A 15981-nucleotide genomic window follows, 5' to 3' on the forward strand; every position below is an offset into this window, starting at 1 on the left:
AAAAAAAAAAAAAAAAAAAAAAAAAAAAAAAAAAAAAAAAAAAAAAAAAAAAAAAAAAAAAAAAAAAAAAAGAAGGCAATTCAGTTTTCATTAGAGTTACATGTAATTTTGATGAAGTTTAATTTTTTATTATTTTTTTTTGTGAGCAGTGATTTTTCATCCTATTTAAAAATATAATTACAGGGTTGTTAAAGAGATTTTTCCCTCCCACTTTTTTTTTGTAATGCTGGGGATTGAGCCCAAGGCCTCTATCACTGAGCTACATGCCCAAATCCCAAAATATTCTCTTATGTTTGCTTTTGGAAGCTTTCTACTTTTTAACCTTTCAGTCTAGGTGTAGGTCTTTTACCTTTAGGTTACTTTTACCTTTAGGTCAAATTAATACTTGTTTATGGAATGAGGATCATTTTTGGTATCAACATCCAGTTGTTTTAGCAACATTTATGGAAAAGACTTTCTCTGACCCTTAGAATTATCTTGGCATTTTGTCACTATTAACTGTGAATGTTTATGGTTATTTTTACTATTTTTTCTTTCACCAATCTATTTAACTATCCTTATCACTACACATAACATTTATTTCTCTCCTCTCCTGCTTCTGAGTGTGTAATGATGGTTTTTGTGTATTCTTATAATTATGTAGGATAAATTTTTGTGTAGAAGTTGTTTCAATCCTATTATTTTCCCCATGGGGATGACCATGCCTTCTTGTGATGTTTATTAAAATGAACATTTTTCCTCACTCATCTGCCACAGCATCTCTTTGATAAATCCAGTTTCTATACATCCCTATTTCTTGGGGATTATTTTCTACCAATGCACTTAAATGATGTCAGTATGATTTTAATAATTAATTGTTAGTTTTTAAAATTTTAATTCCACTTTACTGAAATATAATTTATAAACCATTGTAAGTGTACAGTTCATTGAATTTTGACAAATGTAGATAGTTATGTTACCATCATAGTCCAGATATAGAATGGTTCTTTTTTCTTTTTAAGTACTGAGGATTGACCCAGGGCACTTAACCACTGAGCTACATCTTCAGTCCCTTTTATTTTTTAATTTGAAACTGGGTCTTGCTAAGATGCTGAGGCTGGCCTCAAATTTGAGATCCTCTTGCCTCAGCTTCCTGAGTCATTGGGATTATGGGCATGTGCCACCATGGCAATACAAAACAGTTTTATCATCCTAAAAAAATTCCTTTGTGGTTCTTTAGAGTGAATCATCTCTCTTTTCAGGAAACTGCTGTTATGCTTTCTATCACTATAGTTTACCCTTTCTAGAATTTAATATAAATATAATCACACAATATATAGTCTTTCATATCTAACCCTTGGCAAAATGCTTTCAAGATTCATCCATGTCATTGCTTGGATCAGTCGTTTGTTTCACTTTTATTACAAAGTAGTATTCCATTGTGTGGATATATCACACTTTGTTTATTCAAGGCTTTTTTTTTAATATTTATTTTTTAGTTGTAGTTGGGACACAATACCTTTATTTTATTTATTTATTTTTATATGGTGCTGAAGATCGAACCCAGGGCCTTGCATGTGCTAGCAAGCGCTCTACTACTGAGCCACATCCCCAGCCCTATTCAGGGCTTTGGATGAACATTTGGGTTGTTTCAGTTTTGTCTACAATGAATAAACTACTATGAAAATTTATATGCAAATCTTTGGACATATGCTTTCTTTTTAAAAAATTTTATTTGTTCTTTTTATATATACTTGACAATAGAATGTATTTTAATATATTATATATATATGGAACATAACTTATTGTAATTAGGATCCCATTCTTATGGTTGTGTATGGTGTGGAATTACACTGGTCATGTATTCATATATGAACATAGGAAAGTTATGCCTGCATTTACTATCTTTTCTATTCCTATCCCCCCTCCCTTCTCTTCATTCCCCTTTGTCTAATCCAATGAACTTCTTCTATTCTTCCCTTCTCCCTTGATATATGCTTTTATTTCTCTTGGAGAAACATCCAAGAGTAGAATGGCCGACTTGAGTGGTAGATATAGATTTAACTCTACAAGAAATTACCAAGGGGCTCAAGTGGTAGTGCGCTTGCCCAGCTTGCATGAGTCACTGGGTTCGATTCTAGGCACCATGTAAAAATAAAATAAAGATAATGTGTCTACCTAAAACTAAAAAACAAGTATTAAAAAAAGAAATTACCAAACCATTTATCAGAGTGGCTATGCCATTTTGCATTCCCACTAACAACATATGAGAATTCAGTTCATTCAGTTCTTTGACAACACTTGGTATTTTCAATCCTTCTAGTTTTAAGCATTCTAGTAGGCATGTCCTAATATCTAATTTTTTTCTTTTATAAATTAAAATATAGCTTATTTATAGTAAAGTCACTTGTTTTAATCTACGGTTTTGACAAACACATATAATCATGTAACCACCACCAAAATCAAGTTCATCACGTCTCCAAATCTCCCATGTCTTGTCATCAATCCGCGCATGCCAGGTGAGCACGCTACTGCTTGAGGCATATCCCCAGCCTGCTCAATTCTTATCAAATGGAAGGCACTTAATACATTTCTTGATTGAAAGATGTGCTATAACAAATTTTGGCATGAAATGTTATGAAAATATCAAAAGGTGTTATTAACCATTTCTGGGTAATCAGGGAAGGTTTCAGAGAGGAGATGACATTTTGATTTGAGTTGGAATTTAGAATTTTAATTAAGATTTTTATTAAGAATTTTTAAAGGCAACACTAAGGAATAAAGCATATTAAATGATCTCAATTTGGGGTGGAGCAGGAGATAGTAGGATATGAGTCTGATTGGTCTAGATTATGAAGATTGTTGTAAGTAATGCAAGATTGATGTTCATCCAGTAATCCATTAGTAAACACCTGTCCTTGGGTTTGTGTGCCTCTGTATCCCAGTCACATCCCAGATGTGTAAGAGTAATAGAGTAGAAGAAAAACAACCAGGAAGTGGTTATTGAAGACAGGCTGGGAGCCATTAGCCAAGTAGGTATGACAATTTCCTTGCCAGCGTACCCCATGTTGCAGTGACATTGAATGTAGGTGACCTTGCTCAAGGACCAAGGCGGATTAGGGTGTTCCTGGTTTAAGATAATCGTGTTTAGGGCGTTCCCAGTTTAGGTTCCAGGTTTAAGGTTTAAGATTATTCCTGCTGGGCATAGGGCGTATCCTGCTGCCTGAGTTCCCCTTGAGTTCTCACGGGATTCAGACAGTATTTTTTGGGAGAGAGAAGCCCAGCGGAGTGGATTTGGGCAGAGAACGTGGATTTCCCCAGAACGTGTTTGTAGACGGCTGGTGTGAGTTCGGGAATAAAGAGTTGCTGTTTGAATCTACAAGCTGTGTGGTGGCTCGTGATTTGTGCCCAGCCAGACTGCGGCATTTGGTGGCCCGTACGGGGAACTTCTGAAGCTTGGAGGTAAGTGAAATTGCTTGCCCCTGAGGAAGAGCGAAAGAATGGGTGACCAGTTCAAAAAACAATGTGTTATTGTTTTGATTTATTTTGTTTTTATTTCAAGTTGCCTGTTCCTAGAACTTTCTCAGGCAAACTGGGGAAAATGGTTGACTCAAGGTTTGAAGTTGTTCGCCTCCGAGCAAGAGAAATTGTTAGAGGAAGGAGGCACCCCAGTGAGACCAAGAACAATTAGGACGTATGTTGATACAATACAAAAATGTAGCCCATGGCTTTTTAAAGACGAGTTATTAAGTATATCAATGGGACCATCATGGTATCCTGTAGAAGGATTTTTCTTCAACAAGAAAGAGATGGCTAGTTCTGTTTACTATATTTGTCTAAGATCTTGGTTTTTACAGACATCTGATTAATTTACAAAGCTAAAGTGTTAAAATATCAACCACTAAATATAAAATCAAGTACTCTTTACTTATTAAGTTCCATAAGGTAATATATTTAAACATTATGTGTGTTTTCATAAATTGGTAAATGGAAAAATGTTTAATATTGCTTTGTGTCTGTGTCTTTGCTAAAACAAGGTTACTAAGTGTTAAGATTCTATCATGTGTAATTTATATACAAAGAGTAGAAAAATTTTCAGTTGGGTTTCAATTATAGTATTATAGTATCATAAAAAACATGAAAGTCTTTCATCTTATTAAAGTGGAGTAATTTGTCTAAATCAGAAATTTTATAAGAGTTGTTTCAAAATGTGAATTTATAAAAAGGGTTAACGGTTAAAAAAGAGAGAAAAAGATTCAAGATGTGGAAATATATTTTAATATAAAAGGTTAAAGGAAAAAGAAATGTTTCTAGATGAGATAATCTCTGTGTGGTAAAGTAAAAAGTTGTAAAATGCCATTTAAAAAGATTTTGAGGAAACTAGACTTACTTTAAAAGCTTGAGAAAGGAAGAAAGAAGAAAAAGATATTTGTACATGGCAGATTGAGACAAAGCTTCTCAATGGAGTTAAAAAAAAAAAAAGCCTTTGGTTGAAGGGCAGCCATGTAAACTAACATTAAAGCGATTTAAACAGAATCTAAGCCTCGTTTAAAAGAGTGAAGTTGTAGGTGGTGAAAAAGTACATTTAAAAGTACAGTATAGATGATAATTAAAAGGCTTTAAAAGGTTAAATTGAAGGTGGTCGAGATACCTTCATGGCGGAAAAAAGATTGCTTTATTGCATCATTCGAAGCCTAGTTAATCTTAAAGGCATTACTTAAAAAATGGGAAGATAATAGGATAAAAGATATTTAGATAAAGAAGATTAAAAATTTAAAGTGAAAAACTTTAAAGACAGAAGTATAGAAAGTTAAAAAGAAAAAAGATAAAGAAGATGTAGAAAGATAGAAAAGATGTAGGAAGACAAGAATTTTAAACCCACAAAATAGGAAAAAAAAAAAAAAGAGGAGGAAAATAAGCAACTAAGGGTAAAAATACAAACCTTAGGAAAAAAAAAACAAAAAAAAAACTAGAAGATAGAAATAAGATAGAAAATGGTTGAAAATGTCAAGTAAGGTATTACACAGATAGAAAATGCAAAAAGCTAAGACAACTATTAGATACAGACATACTTATTAAAGCAAAAAGAGGGAATTGGAAAGGGGTATATATCCCCCAAAGATAAACTTAAAATAACCCTTTTTACTCTAAACTTTTTAAATTTGGATTCATCAGGACTTAGTGCTGCGGAAAGGCATATGTATCCAAAAAATGTACATAAGCCTAAAGTACTTTGGAAAGATATTCTAACAGGACAATGGAAAGGTCCTGACCCAGTGATTGTCTGGAGTCGGGGGTCTGTTTGTGTTTTTCCACAGGGAGAACAGCAGCCCATTTGGATTCCAGAGAGATTAACTAAAACAATTTCTACAGATCGAAAAGAAGATGATTTGACTCAAATCCATAACAGCTGATATCCAGAACTCCAGCTTGGCCATTCTTACATCTGCGACAGTGATTAACCAGGATGCTTTTTTCAATAGCTATTTTATTATTGCATTTTTCCACATCATAAGGTTCTATTTTTATTTTTTGAGCTCATACAAACCTAGGTTAATGTTTTTCTGATCAGTTTTATTTTTTGACTGTGGAGTTTTTAAACATTGCAATGGAGATTTCACCTAGGTAAAGCTACAAGGCCTTTACTATTTTCTTATGTGTTGTACGTTTGTGTACACTCTTGTGTTTTGTGTTGTATGTCTGTATGTGCGTATGTCCATATTTCTTATATGAGGAGCGCTCATGAAAAAATGGATCCGAATTATTATTATTTTTTTTTTTTCACGTGATTTAAATGGTTTAATTTAAATTAGGTAAACAGCTGTTAAGGATTGTTTTTAAAGGAGGTTAACAGATCTGTTTGTTTACTAATTTAAATTAGGTAAACAGCTGTTAAGGATTGTTTTTAAAGTAGGTTAACAGATCTGTTTGTTTACTTTCACCTTTCCTTTTCATTATATTTAATAATTCTTTTCAGGATAATGTCTTTTTAGCATCATTGCCAGAATTCCTATCTTCATCCCAGTGCCGGTGAAGACAAAGATAAAACCAGACTACAGCTTCTATGATAGCTATCACAGTAAACTGTATAAACTGATGCATCAATGAATATAACTCAACAAGTAATGCTCAATCAAGGAGTTAACTTACTTTGGGAGGAAACGGATTTTGGGAGGAAATGGACATATTGATAGATTCCTCCGCTTTGAACTGCTTGCAGAACTTGCCTGGACTATGTAACTATCGTTTGGTGCAGCGAATTGTGGTAATGCTGGCATATCTTTGCTGATGGTGTCACCAGTGATGCAATTTTTATTTCCTTGCCAGCGCACCCCATGTTAATTGTGGTAGTGCTGGCATATCTTTGCTGATGGTGTCACCAGTGATGCAATTTTTCCCAAGGAGCCGTCAATTGGCTTGGTGTCGTGGCATTTCTGTATCCTCCTCCCTTCTGCTAGTGATGGTCTAAAATTTGGGGGCCAATGGCTTATGCTGGACCGGTAGTCAGTGACGGGTATGATCCAACTGCAGTGGTATCAACCTAAGACAGGAGGCTGACGCCTAAAGGTCAGTTTTCCGATGACAGGTAAGAACCATATGTTGAATTGGACAACCTACCAGGCACGGTACTTAAGCCACATTGCTTGTTGTTTAATTAATCAGAAGGGGGGAGATGCTGGGAGCCATTAGCCAAGTAGGTATGACAATTTCCTTGCCAGCGTACCCCATGTTGCAGTGACATTGAATGTAGGTGACCTTGCTCAAGGACCAAGGCGGATTAGGGTGTTCCCGGTTTAAGATAATCGTGTTTAGGGCATTCCCAGTTTAGGTTCCAGGTTTAAGGTTTAAGATTATTCCTGCTGGGCATAGGGCGTATCCTGCTGCCTGAGTTCCCCTTGAGTTCTCACGGGATTCAGACAGTATTTTTTGGGAGAGAGAAGCCCAGCGGAGTGGATTTGGGCAGAGAACGTGGATTTCCCCAGAACGTGTTTGTAGACGGCTGGTGTGAGTTCGGGAATAAAGAGTTGCTGTTTGAATCTACAAGCTGTGTGGTGGCTCGTGATTTTGTGCCCAGCCAGACTGTGGCAGAGCCCCAGAATTTGTCACCAACCTTTCTTCTATATTGGAGGTTGGGAGAAGTTCCGGGAATAAAGAGTTGCTGTTTGAATCTACAAGCTGTGTGGTGGCTCGTGATTTTGTGCCCAGCCAGAGTGCGGCAGAGCCCCAGAATTTGTCACCAACCTTTCTTCTATATTGGAAGTTGGGAGAAGTTCTGAGAGGCTCATTAATCCTTGCCTTGATTTTGGCCTCATCACATAGATTTCAAATGGGTACTGGGCTCTCTACAGGCAGTCTCAGTTTTCTTCTCAGAGAATTTGGTTCAGATTAGCTGGGCAGATCTATAGACCTTAGCCTACATTCCAGCAAGACATACAATACAAGTTGACTATACAGCCTGTGGGGTCAAAGTTCCCCCAAGTCCATTGATGATATGGTCAGGACTTGCCTGTTCCATTGGCACAATCTTCTGACCTGGAAGATCAAGAGTTGTTGGAGTTTTTCTGAATCTATCCCAACTTTTCAGCTGGCATGTAATGCCTGGTGGTGGGGATCCACGAATATTATCCAAGTCAGCTGACTGGATCTTGCCATGATACAAACCCTCTTTTAAAATAACTAGGACCTATTTCTTTGTTGTTTTAAATGGATTTTCTGGAGTGCTATAGCTTTATGTTAGAAATGTATTCCATCTATGAGTTGAACACCTAAAGTCCAGGGCCTCAACATCTGTGTGGTTCTACAGACCACGTTCTGCACAAAGGGAGGAGGGATAGGGAATTAAATCCCATCTCTGAGACGGCAATTCAGATGTGTCTTTAGAAAGTGACTCCAGTGCCCAGTGAGATCAGCTGCTTCTGGATGGTGTGTTGTTATGGTTTAGATATAAGGTGTCCCAGCTAAAGCTCATGTGTGAGACAATGCAAGGAGGTTTAGAGGTGAAATGGTTGGGTAATGAGGGCCTTAACACAATCAGTGAATTAATCCCCTGATAGGAATTAACTGAGTAGTAACTGAAAGCAGGTAAGGTGGCTGGAGGAGGTGGGTCGTTGGAGATGTACCTTTGAGATTTATATTTTACCATGTTAAAGAGCTCTCTCTCTCTCTCTCTCTCTCTCTCTCTCTCTCTCTCCTTCTTGGGCCCCCTGCTCCCCACTGCTTTTCTCTTTCATACACTTTCCACCATGATGTTCTCCCAGACTTTGGGCCCAGAGCAATGGCGTCAGCCATCTATGGACTGAGACCTCTGAAACCACGAGCCCCCAAATAAACTTTTCTCCATGAATTGTTCTTGTCAGGTCTTTTGTTCTCAGCAGTGATATAATATGACCAGTGGATCTTACGGGCCCCACTTCTGTACCTCCTTAGCTGTGAAGTGGGTCTCCCGCCATATTATATGTGATTTCATACCTAATGATCAGGCCTTTTATGAACTCCTTCATAGTGGCACTACCTGAGACTGTGGGCATGAAAGGACCAACTATATCCCCAAATAGACATCTGTTTCTGTGAAGATGAATCGACTGGAAGGTCTTCATGTCTAGTTAGTCTTCTCAAGGAATGGGGCCATATGGATTACTTGTGTTGGTCTCTGTTGCCGTAGCTAGGTCAGTCTTTTTGAGAGTCCATGTCACTGACTGCTGGGAGCCATTAGCCACTATGACAATTTCCTTGCCAGCGTACCCCATGTTGCTTAGTGGAAGGACTCGTGGAAATAGGACATTTTGCAGTGACATTGCATCTAAGGTGACCTTGCTCAAGGACCAGGGCGGATCCGGGTTTAGGGCATTCCCGGTTTAGGACAATCCGGGTTTAGGGTGGTTCCAGGTTTAAGGTTATTCCTGCTGGGAATAGGGCGTATCCTTCTGCCTGAGTTCCCCTTGAGTTCTCACTGGATTCAGACAGTATTTTTTGGGAGACAGAAGCCCAGTGGGGGTGGATTTGGGCAGAGAACGTGGATTTCCCCGGAACGTGATTGTAGACGGCTGGTGTGAGTTCGGGAATAAAGAGTTGCTGTTTGAATCTACAAGCTGTGTGGTGGCTCGTGATTTTGTGCCCAGCCAGACTGCGGCAACTGACCCCACATGTATCCTCTACATCTTTCACCACGCCAGTCTATTCATGTGCCCACTGTGCCATATCCAGGTTGAATATTGTAAATTGGTTGAGTCATTTTTTCATTTGGTTGTTCAGAGCTTTCTCTATGGAGAAGCTTTCTGGTATTAACATATGACACAAAAATCTTCACTTTGTGCCCAAGCCCGTGTGTTCTTCCACATTCCCTTCTCCAGGTCCTTCTTATCTCCAGTCTTCTAGTCCTTTTACTTCCAGGTCCCTGAACAAACAGCCACACCCTTGGCTACTGCCCAGGAATTGTGAGTGCTGCTCGGTGGGAAGATCTTTCTTCTCTACTCTTTCAAGGTCACTCCTGAATGTGGCAGCCACTATCCATTTTCAGATCATAACCACATATGGAACAGATCTATATGTGCACCAAGTCTGTGTCTTTTCTGTTTCCTCCTGCACCAGACCCTCCCCCAGCTCACTCTTTTAGCCATATGGAGGGTCTCCATATGGCTAAAAGAGTGAGCTGGGGGAGGGTCTGGTGCAACTGTTTTGGGTGACATGGGAGTTTGAACTACCTGCTCATGAGCTTGTCATGCCCTGACCTGCTCAGGATTGATCCCAGATGTATGTTTTCATCATTTGACGGGTTGTTGCTAGGCCTGACTGACTTTATGACTTTCGACTTTATGAAAGAATTCAGCTCATAAAGGGATGTTTTGAACTCATAGTTATTGGGTGCTCTATGCAGAAGCATTTTGTATCTAACAGAGCTCAATTACTAATATGCTCCAATTCAGGACCCCCAAAAGACCACCAGAGACCAAGATCGATGTAAGCAGCAAAGAGGTGTTTATTGTGAGCTAGCTTGGTTCTCCACACTTACACAGCAACTGGTGATGCTGAGAGGCCCCGAGCCCAGGGTTTGCAGCAGTTTTATACACTCTTTGGGGAAGGCAGGGACTTCACATACATCATAGTATCTCTTAGCAAATCATCACACACCGCGGAAAAAATCAAACAACAACTCTTAACATTGATTAGCACATTCACTGGCTGGAACAAGTTGGGTAAGGGTGATTGGTTAGTACAAGAGGGGGATTCGTTTGAACTGATTGGTTTAAGCCACGAAGGGAGTACGTGCTGAATTACATGGTTTCCCAACATGTTATCAACCACCATAAACTACTGGGAGGGTCATCTGGCATCCCAGGTATTTTTCCTGTCTCATGCTGATTGGTGGCTGCTAGGGGGTTGCTATGCATCCTCACCTAGCCTGACTGAGTCAGGGACACTTGGCTCCGCAGATCTCGCCTGTTATTTATAGATAAACTACTCAGCAGGGTGGGTATGTGCCTAGGAGTGCTCTGTGGGCTTTTCCAAGGACAAGGGCCATGCCCCCTTCCTTGGACAGGCTTTGCTCTGAGGTAGAGGCTGTTTTCTCATTACATACTAGGAGCTGTTTCTCCAAAAGCCTATAATTCTCTGCTGCAGATCATGGCCTTGCTCCAGAATCCCAGGAGGATGTATTATGCTTCTTCCACTGGAGCTCCCCATAAACTCCACCTATCATCTTTCTCTTTTACTATAACCTCTGACACCTAAGAGTCTGTTGGACTCTGGCCCAAGTGGCAAGGCTTATTGCCTCGTAGTCTGGACCTGTTATGAAGCCTTTTCTTGCTCCAGGAACTACTCTACACCGGCACTTTGCAGTGTCACCCAATAAATGAGTTGGAGCAGTATTTCTAGGTATGACAAATGTTGCCTCCAGCAAGAAAGCCTAGAAGGAACTTTGCTTCCTCTTTTGAGGCAGAAGATACAAAATGTAGCAATTTGTTATTTACATTAGAAAGACTATCCTGCCAACCCCCTGGCCCCCCGAAGACATCACTCAAGCTCACTTCACTAAATCTTTGAAGGGTTTATCTCTCACTCTGTTACTGAGACCTCCAGCACCTAAGACACTTCTTACTTGTCCTGCCTAATCAGCATGATGTCATTAATGTAATGGATTGGTGAGATGTTCTGTGGGATGTCTCAGGTTTATATCTCTTTGGACTGCATTACGGGAGAGGGCAGGAAAGTTAATACAGCTCTGAGGCCAAGATGAAAATGAATATTGTCTCACACGAATGTGAGCTGTTTCTGATCTTTCATAATCAGAATTGAGAAGAATGAATTTGCTAAATCAGTGGCTGCACAGCATATGCCCAAGGGCTTATTAATTGTTTTAGCAATGATACCCCGTCTGGCATAGCAGCTGTGATTTGGTTTCTAGGTGGATGAATTTGAGATAATCTATGATTATTTTTCAGGATCCATCTGGTTTCTGCAGGATCCAGACTAATGAATTAAACCAGTACTTGAGAAGAACTTCCACCCCTGTATCTTTTAGATCTGTAATGGCATTTATATCCTCCTCCAACCTGGGATATAATATTTTTCCTTACTATCTTTGCTTGGGCTGGGGGCACTTCAGAGGCTTGATCTTCCCCATTATGATAGCTGCTATCCCATAAGCCAAGGATCCAATGTAGGGTGACTTCAACTGTCAAGTATGTTGATTCTAGTTATACACAGGGTCTGTGAAAATGCTCGCTGTATGGGTCTGGGGACACAGTGGTCCCATGGTAATCATGACTTTAGCAAAGACTCCATTTATAACCTGGCCCCCTTAAGCTCCCACTGTAACAGGAGGCTGTAATCATGCTTTAAATCTTTGGATATCAGAATTTACCCAGACCTGGTCCAGTAGTCATGAAAATTGGCATTTCCCTTTCTCCAGCTGTTGGTCTTTCCCCAGCTGTTGGTCTCTTTTGGAGAAAAGATTGGGAATTCATTACAGTGTATGTGTTTCAATGTTATAAAATATTTCCTTGTAGGGACCTGGCCCCCCTTTTCCCTCAATGGGATGGATAGTCCCGTGTGTGTGTGTGTGTGTGTGTGTGTGTGAGAGAGAGAGAGATGCAGGGGACTAACCCAGGCCTGGCCCATGGTAGGTAAGCACTCTGCCTCCAACCTACATCCCCATCCTGGATTGTGACTCTTTATTAGGGTGACTGCCCTCAGCCTTAGCTTACTGTTTTTGTTTGTTTGGTTGGTTTTTGTTTGTAGAAATTAGGTGGGGCTTTATTGGCTGCCTATCTATTTTGACCATAGTGACGATATGCTCACTTTAACCTCTATGACTTCATTTTAACCATAATCTAATCTCCGAGGGTTGCGAGTAAGCCAGTCCCAAATCCTCATCTTACTGTTTGCTTTCTTAGACAGCTCTTGGTTGAACTTGCATTACTTCACACCTCCCAAGAAGCTGACACAAAACCAGAATTAGACATATTAGAGATTTATTAGTAGAGGGAGAAGAAGGCAGGGAGAGGCTTTGGTTGATGAAGGTGTGACAACTGTTGAAAGAGACAGAGAATGGAGGGTGACTAGGAAGAGTCCACCACTGTAGTGTGGTTTCAAGAAACCACAGATTGATTCAGACTCTTCAAGTTAGAGGGCTTCCCCATCTTGCCAAATGGGTCTGGCTTAGTAGCCTGCAGTGGTCAGGCAGAGTCTATGGGAAGCATGGCCTTGACACCAACACTGAGGTAGATCCAGAGGGAAGACCTGTGCCGCAGTCTGGCTGGGCACAAATCACGAGCCACTGAAGCAGGAACAAACTTTATTTCTGAACTCCACCAGCACACTCCACACACGCTCCCAGGGAACTCTCCCGAATGCCACCCACGCGGCTCCTCCAGGAACCACCAACCGGAAATCCCTCCTCCGGCACTTCCCCAACCAATGCGAACTCTTCAGGAATCCCTGTGAGAGCTCAACCGGAACTCAACGAGAACTCCACGAGAACTCAAAAGTCATCATCTTAATGGCTCACTGGCGTCACCTCTCAACCACTACTTCTGGCAAAAATGCCATGCGTCATCCCGACTCGGCTGTGGCCCTCAACAGACCTGGGTCTGTCAATCAATCATGGTACCTTCATGACTGGCATATGCACTCGCCCCGTTCCCCTGTACCTGATGCCCCAAGAAGTTCTATCTCCTATTCTTATTTCCATTCCATTCTCCTGTTTCTAAATTCTCCATCTCTTTCTAACCACTCTGGTTACAATTCATTTAGATACTCTGGCTTCTGATTTGAGTTTTTCTCAAGTAAGTCTCCTAAAATGCCCCTTTCCTTTTCCTTCTTTCATGGATTATAGTTTTCAAACTAGGGAAAACCATTGCTCAAACACTGCACCCTTGTTGAGCTCAGAGCTCAGATCTTTCTGGGAATATTTCAAACTAAGGTGAAGGCATTAGTAAAACATCTAAATTTAGTAAGACATCTACACTTTTTCCTTTCAGAAATATTCAAGTTACCCAGAGTCCCATTAATAAGGCTATGAGGGAGACAGGAGCTACAAAAAAATCATGTTAAATTATATTTAATAATTGAAATGCTATTTTAAAGGCATCCTCTGGCAGTTTGGGTGACCATGTAGAACAGGATTCTAACTAACCATTGAAGGCACTCCATAGGTATCTGTTGAATGAACGAGTACTTTACAGTGGAAATATGAGGCCCAGGGAAAATAGTCATGTTCCTGGCAAATTTATCCTTCCCTGTCACAAAGGAAGTTCACCCTTTTGTGAATCAACTTCTTGGCTGGTGGAAGGACCCTTTGTCTTTTCTCATTTGCTGTCAAGAATTTGGTGATATGCGCATCAGTTGATCCTACTTGCATATTCTTTTTTTTTAAAAGAGAGAGAGAGAGAATATTTTAATATTTATATTTTAGTTTTTGCCGGACACAACATCTTTGTTTGTATGTGGTGCTGAGGATCGAACCCAGGCTGCACACATGCCAGGCGAGTGCGCTACTGCTTGAGCCACATCCCCAGCCCCTTACTTGAATATTCTTATGAGTTTTATTATTTTATTTATTTATGTCTTAGTTGTAGGACACAATACTCTTATTTTTATGTGGTGCTAAGGATTGAACCCAGTGCCTCGCACATGCCAGGCAAGTGCTCTGCTGCTGAGCCACAACCCCAGCTCTTCTCATGGGTTTTAGAAGACTTGTGTTCTTGATTCAGGAAAGAATGGTATACCCTTTGGGATAGGAAACCAGAGAAGGTCTTCACAAGCCCCCTCTTTCTACCATGACTCTCCGGGGTCAAGAGGATGATACCTTCACTCTGACTTTCAACAGGCTTTGTCTTCTGTTTTAAGATTCCTTGGCTGGGGTTGTGGCTCAGTGGTAGAGTGCTCACTTAGCATGTGTGAGGCACTGGGTTCAATCCTCAGCATCACATAAAAATAGATAGATAAAATAAGGTCATTGTGTCAATCTACAACTAAATAAAAGATTCCTGAAAGGACCCAGAAAGACATGTCCCTTGCCAATTTTAAGACTTTAATGTTTTGTTACCTCTGAAGACTCTACTTCCAACCTGCTCACTCCCAGAAACCCCAATGGCTTTTTGTATATTATTTAAATTTTCTTTAACCCAGAGATTGATGTTTCTGACTATTAATCCACAGGGTAAAGTGGCTGTTACAAGCAATCTCACACATTTCACCTTCTTCCCAGAAACTTCGGATAATACTTGCTTATTCAAGATGCCATTTTCTAGCATCCCCAGAAGAATATAGTCATCGCAGTCATGGATCAGATTGGTAGAATCATAGCCCAGTTCTACTTGCCCTTCTTTTAGCTGATTCCTCCTCTTTACTTTAGAGCCAGTCAGCACTTGAACTCGGTACACTGTAGCAGGCCTGTCCAAAATCACAGTCACATGGCTGCCAGCCTTAACCTCTTGGCTATAAAAGAAATTTTTATCAAAGCTGTAGGCATTCATGAGGAGAGAGTTATTGATGACATTAAGGTTGGTATAAATGGTGGCAGCAGGGTTACTGGGAAGGCCAATGTCATCGTCCTCAAATTCTTTATCTTTGAGGATATTGAATTTGCCATCAAAGGATGAGTAACTGCCCACATGCTGAAAAAGGGAGGGGGAAAATCGGATTGGTTTTTGCTGCATGCGAAGGTCACGAAAATGGGACAAAAGGTAGTCACAGGACCTTTCTTGGTAAAAGAGGAGAAGGAAACGAACAAAATAAGGGAGGTCTTTCATGTGAAAGAGTTTTCCAATGAAGCCCAGCTGAGAGAACTCCAGAATCACCCAAAATTTCCTTTCCCAGGCAGAGAGTGTGGTGACAATCTGGGTGACAAATTCTGGGGCACATTTTACATCATCTTCAAGCATCAGGAAGTAATCAGAGTGGTTGGTAGCAAAGTTCATGAGGAAGGCGTAATCCATGTTCTGCTTGGAGCGAAAAGCTACATAGGCGGAGGTGTCATTAAAGGTTTTCTTAAGGTTCTTCAAAGGATTATAGCTTTCACGAGGAGTATTGATCACTACTAGCTGCCTGGCCTGGATATGTTGTTTAAAGAGGATGGAGATGCTGGAGGTCATTTTATCAAGCCATTTGGAGTCAGGATCTCCCAGGTGTACCACAACAATGAAGTATTTCTGCTCATACAAGGAAGAAGCAAAGAAGAGAGAATGCAGGGTGTCCAAGAGGTAGCTCCCTTGGGGACGCTGCACTGAGGAAATTCCTATGGTCAGCAATTCTAGGATTGGGAGAAAAGAGGACCTTTATCAACTTAGAGAAATGTGGAAATTAGTTGCTAGGGATGAGGTTATGATACACTCATAGATCTTCCTATAGGCCATCTTCATATGTACGTATGTATGGTTGTTTTCTCTTCCCCAGGACTGAATATGAACCATATTAGGAATTACTCTCTGATCAAAGGAGAACTTTTTTTTTTAATATTTTTTTAAATCATTACCTTTCTCAAATCACGTGGGAGGGAATGGA

At 40.2% G+C, this 15981-nt stretch overlaps 1 protein-coding gene across 1 annotated transcript in view; it reads right to left on the reverse strand.

Annotated features, from left to right (window-relative positions):
- LOC125618422 (alpha-1,3-mannosyl-glycoprotein 4-beta-N-acetylglucosaminyltransferase-like protein MGAT4E) overlaps nt 1–15572 on the reverse strand; it is a 19342-nt gene extending 3770 nt beyond the window's left edge. The window contains exons 1-2 of the mRNA XM_048809019.1: nt 15279–15572; nt 15011–15095 (exon numbers count right to left, since the gene is read on the reverse strand). Coding sequence (XP_048664976.1) covers nt 15011–15095; nt 15279–15572 — 379 coding nt within the window. The remainder of the gene's footprint in view (nt 1–15010; nt 15096–15278) is intronic.
- Between the last annotated feature and the right edge of the window lie 409 nt (nt 15573–15981).

This window comes from Marmota marmota, unplaced genomic scaffold (genome assembly GCF_001458135.2).
Source record: "Marmota marmota marmota unplaced genomic scaffold, marMar, whole genome shotgun sequence".
NCBI classification, from domain to species: Eukaryota; Metazoa; Chordata; class Mammalia; order Rodentia; family Sciuridae; genus Marmota; species Marmota marmota.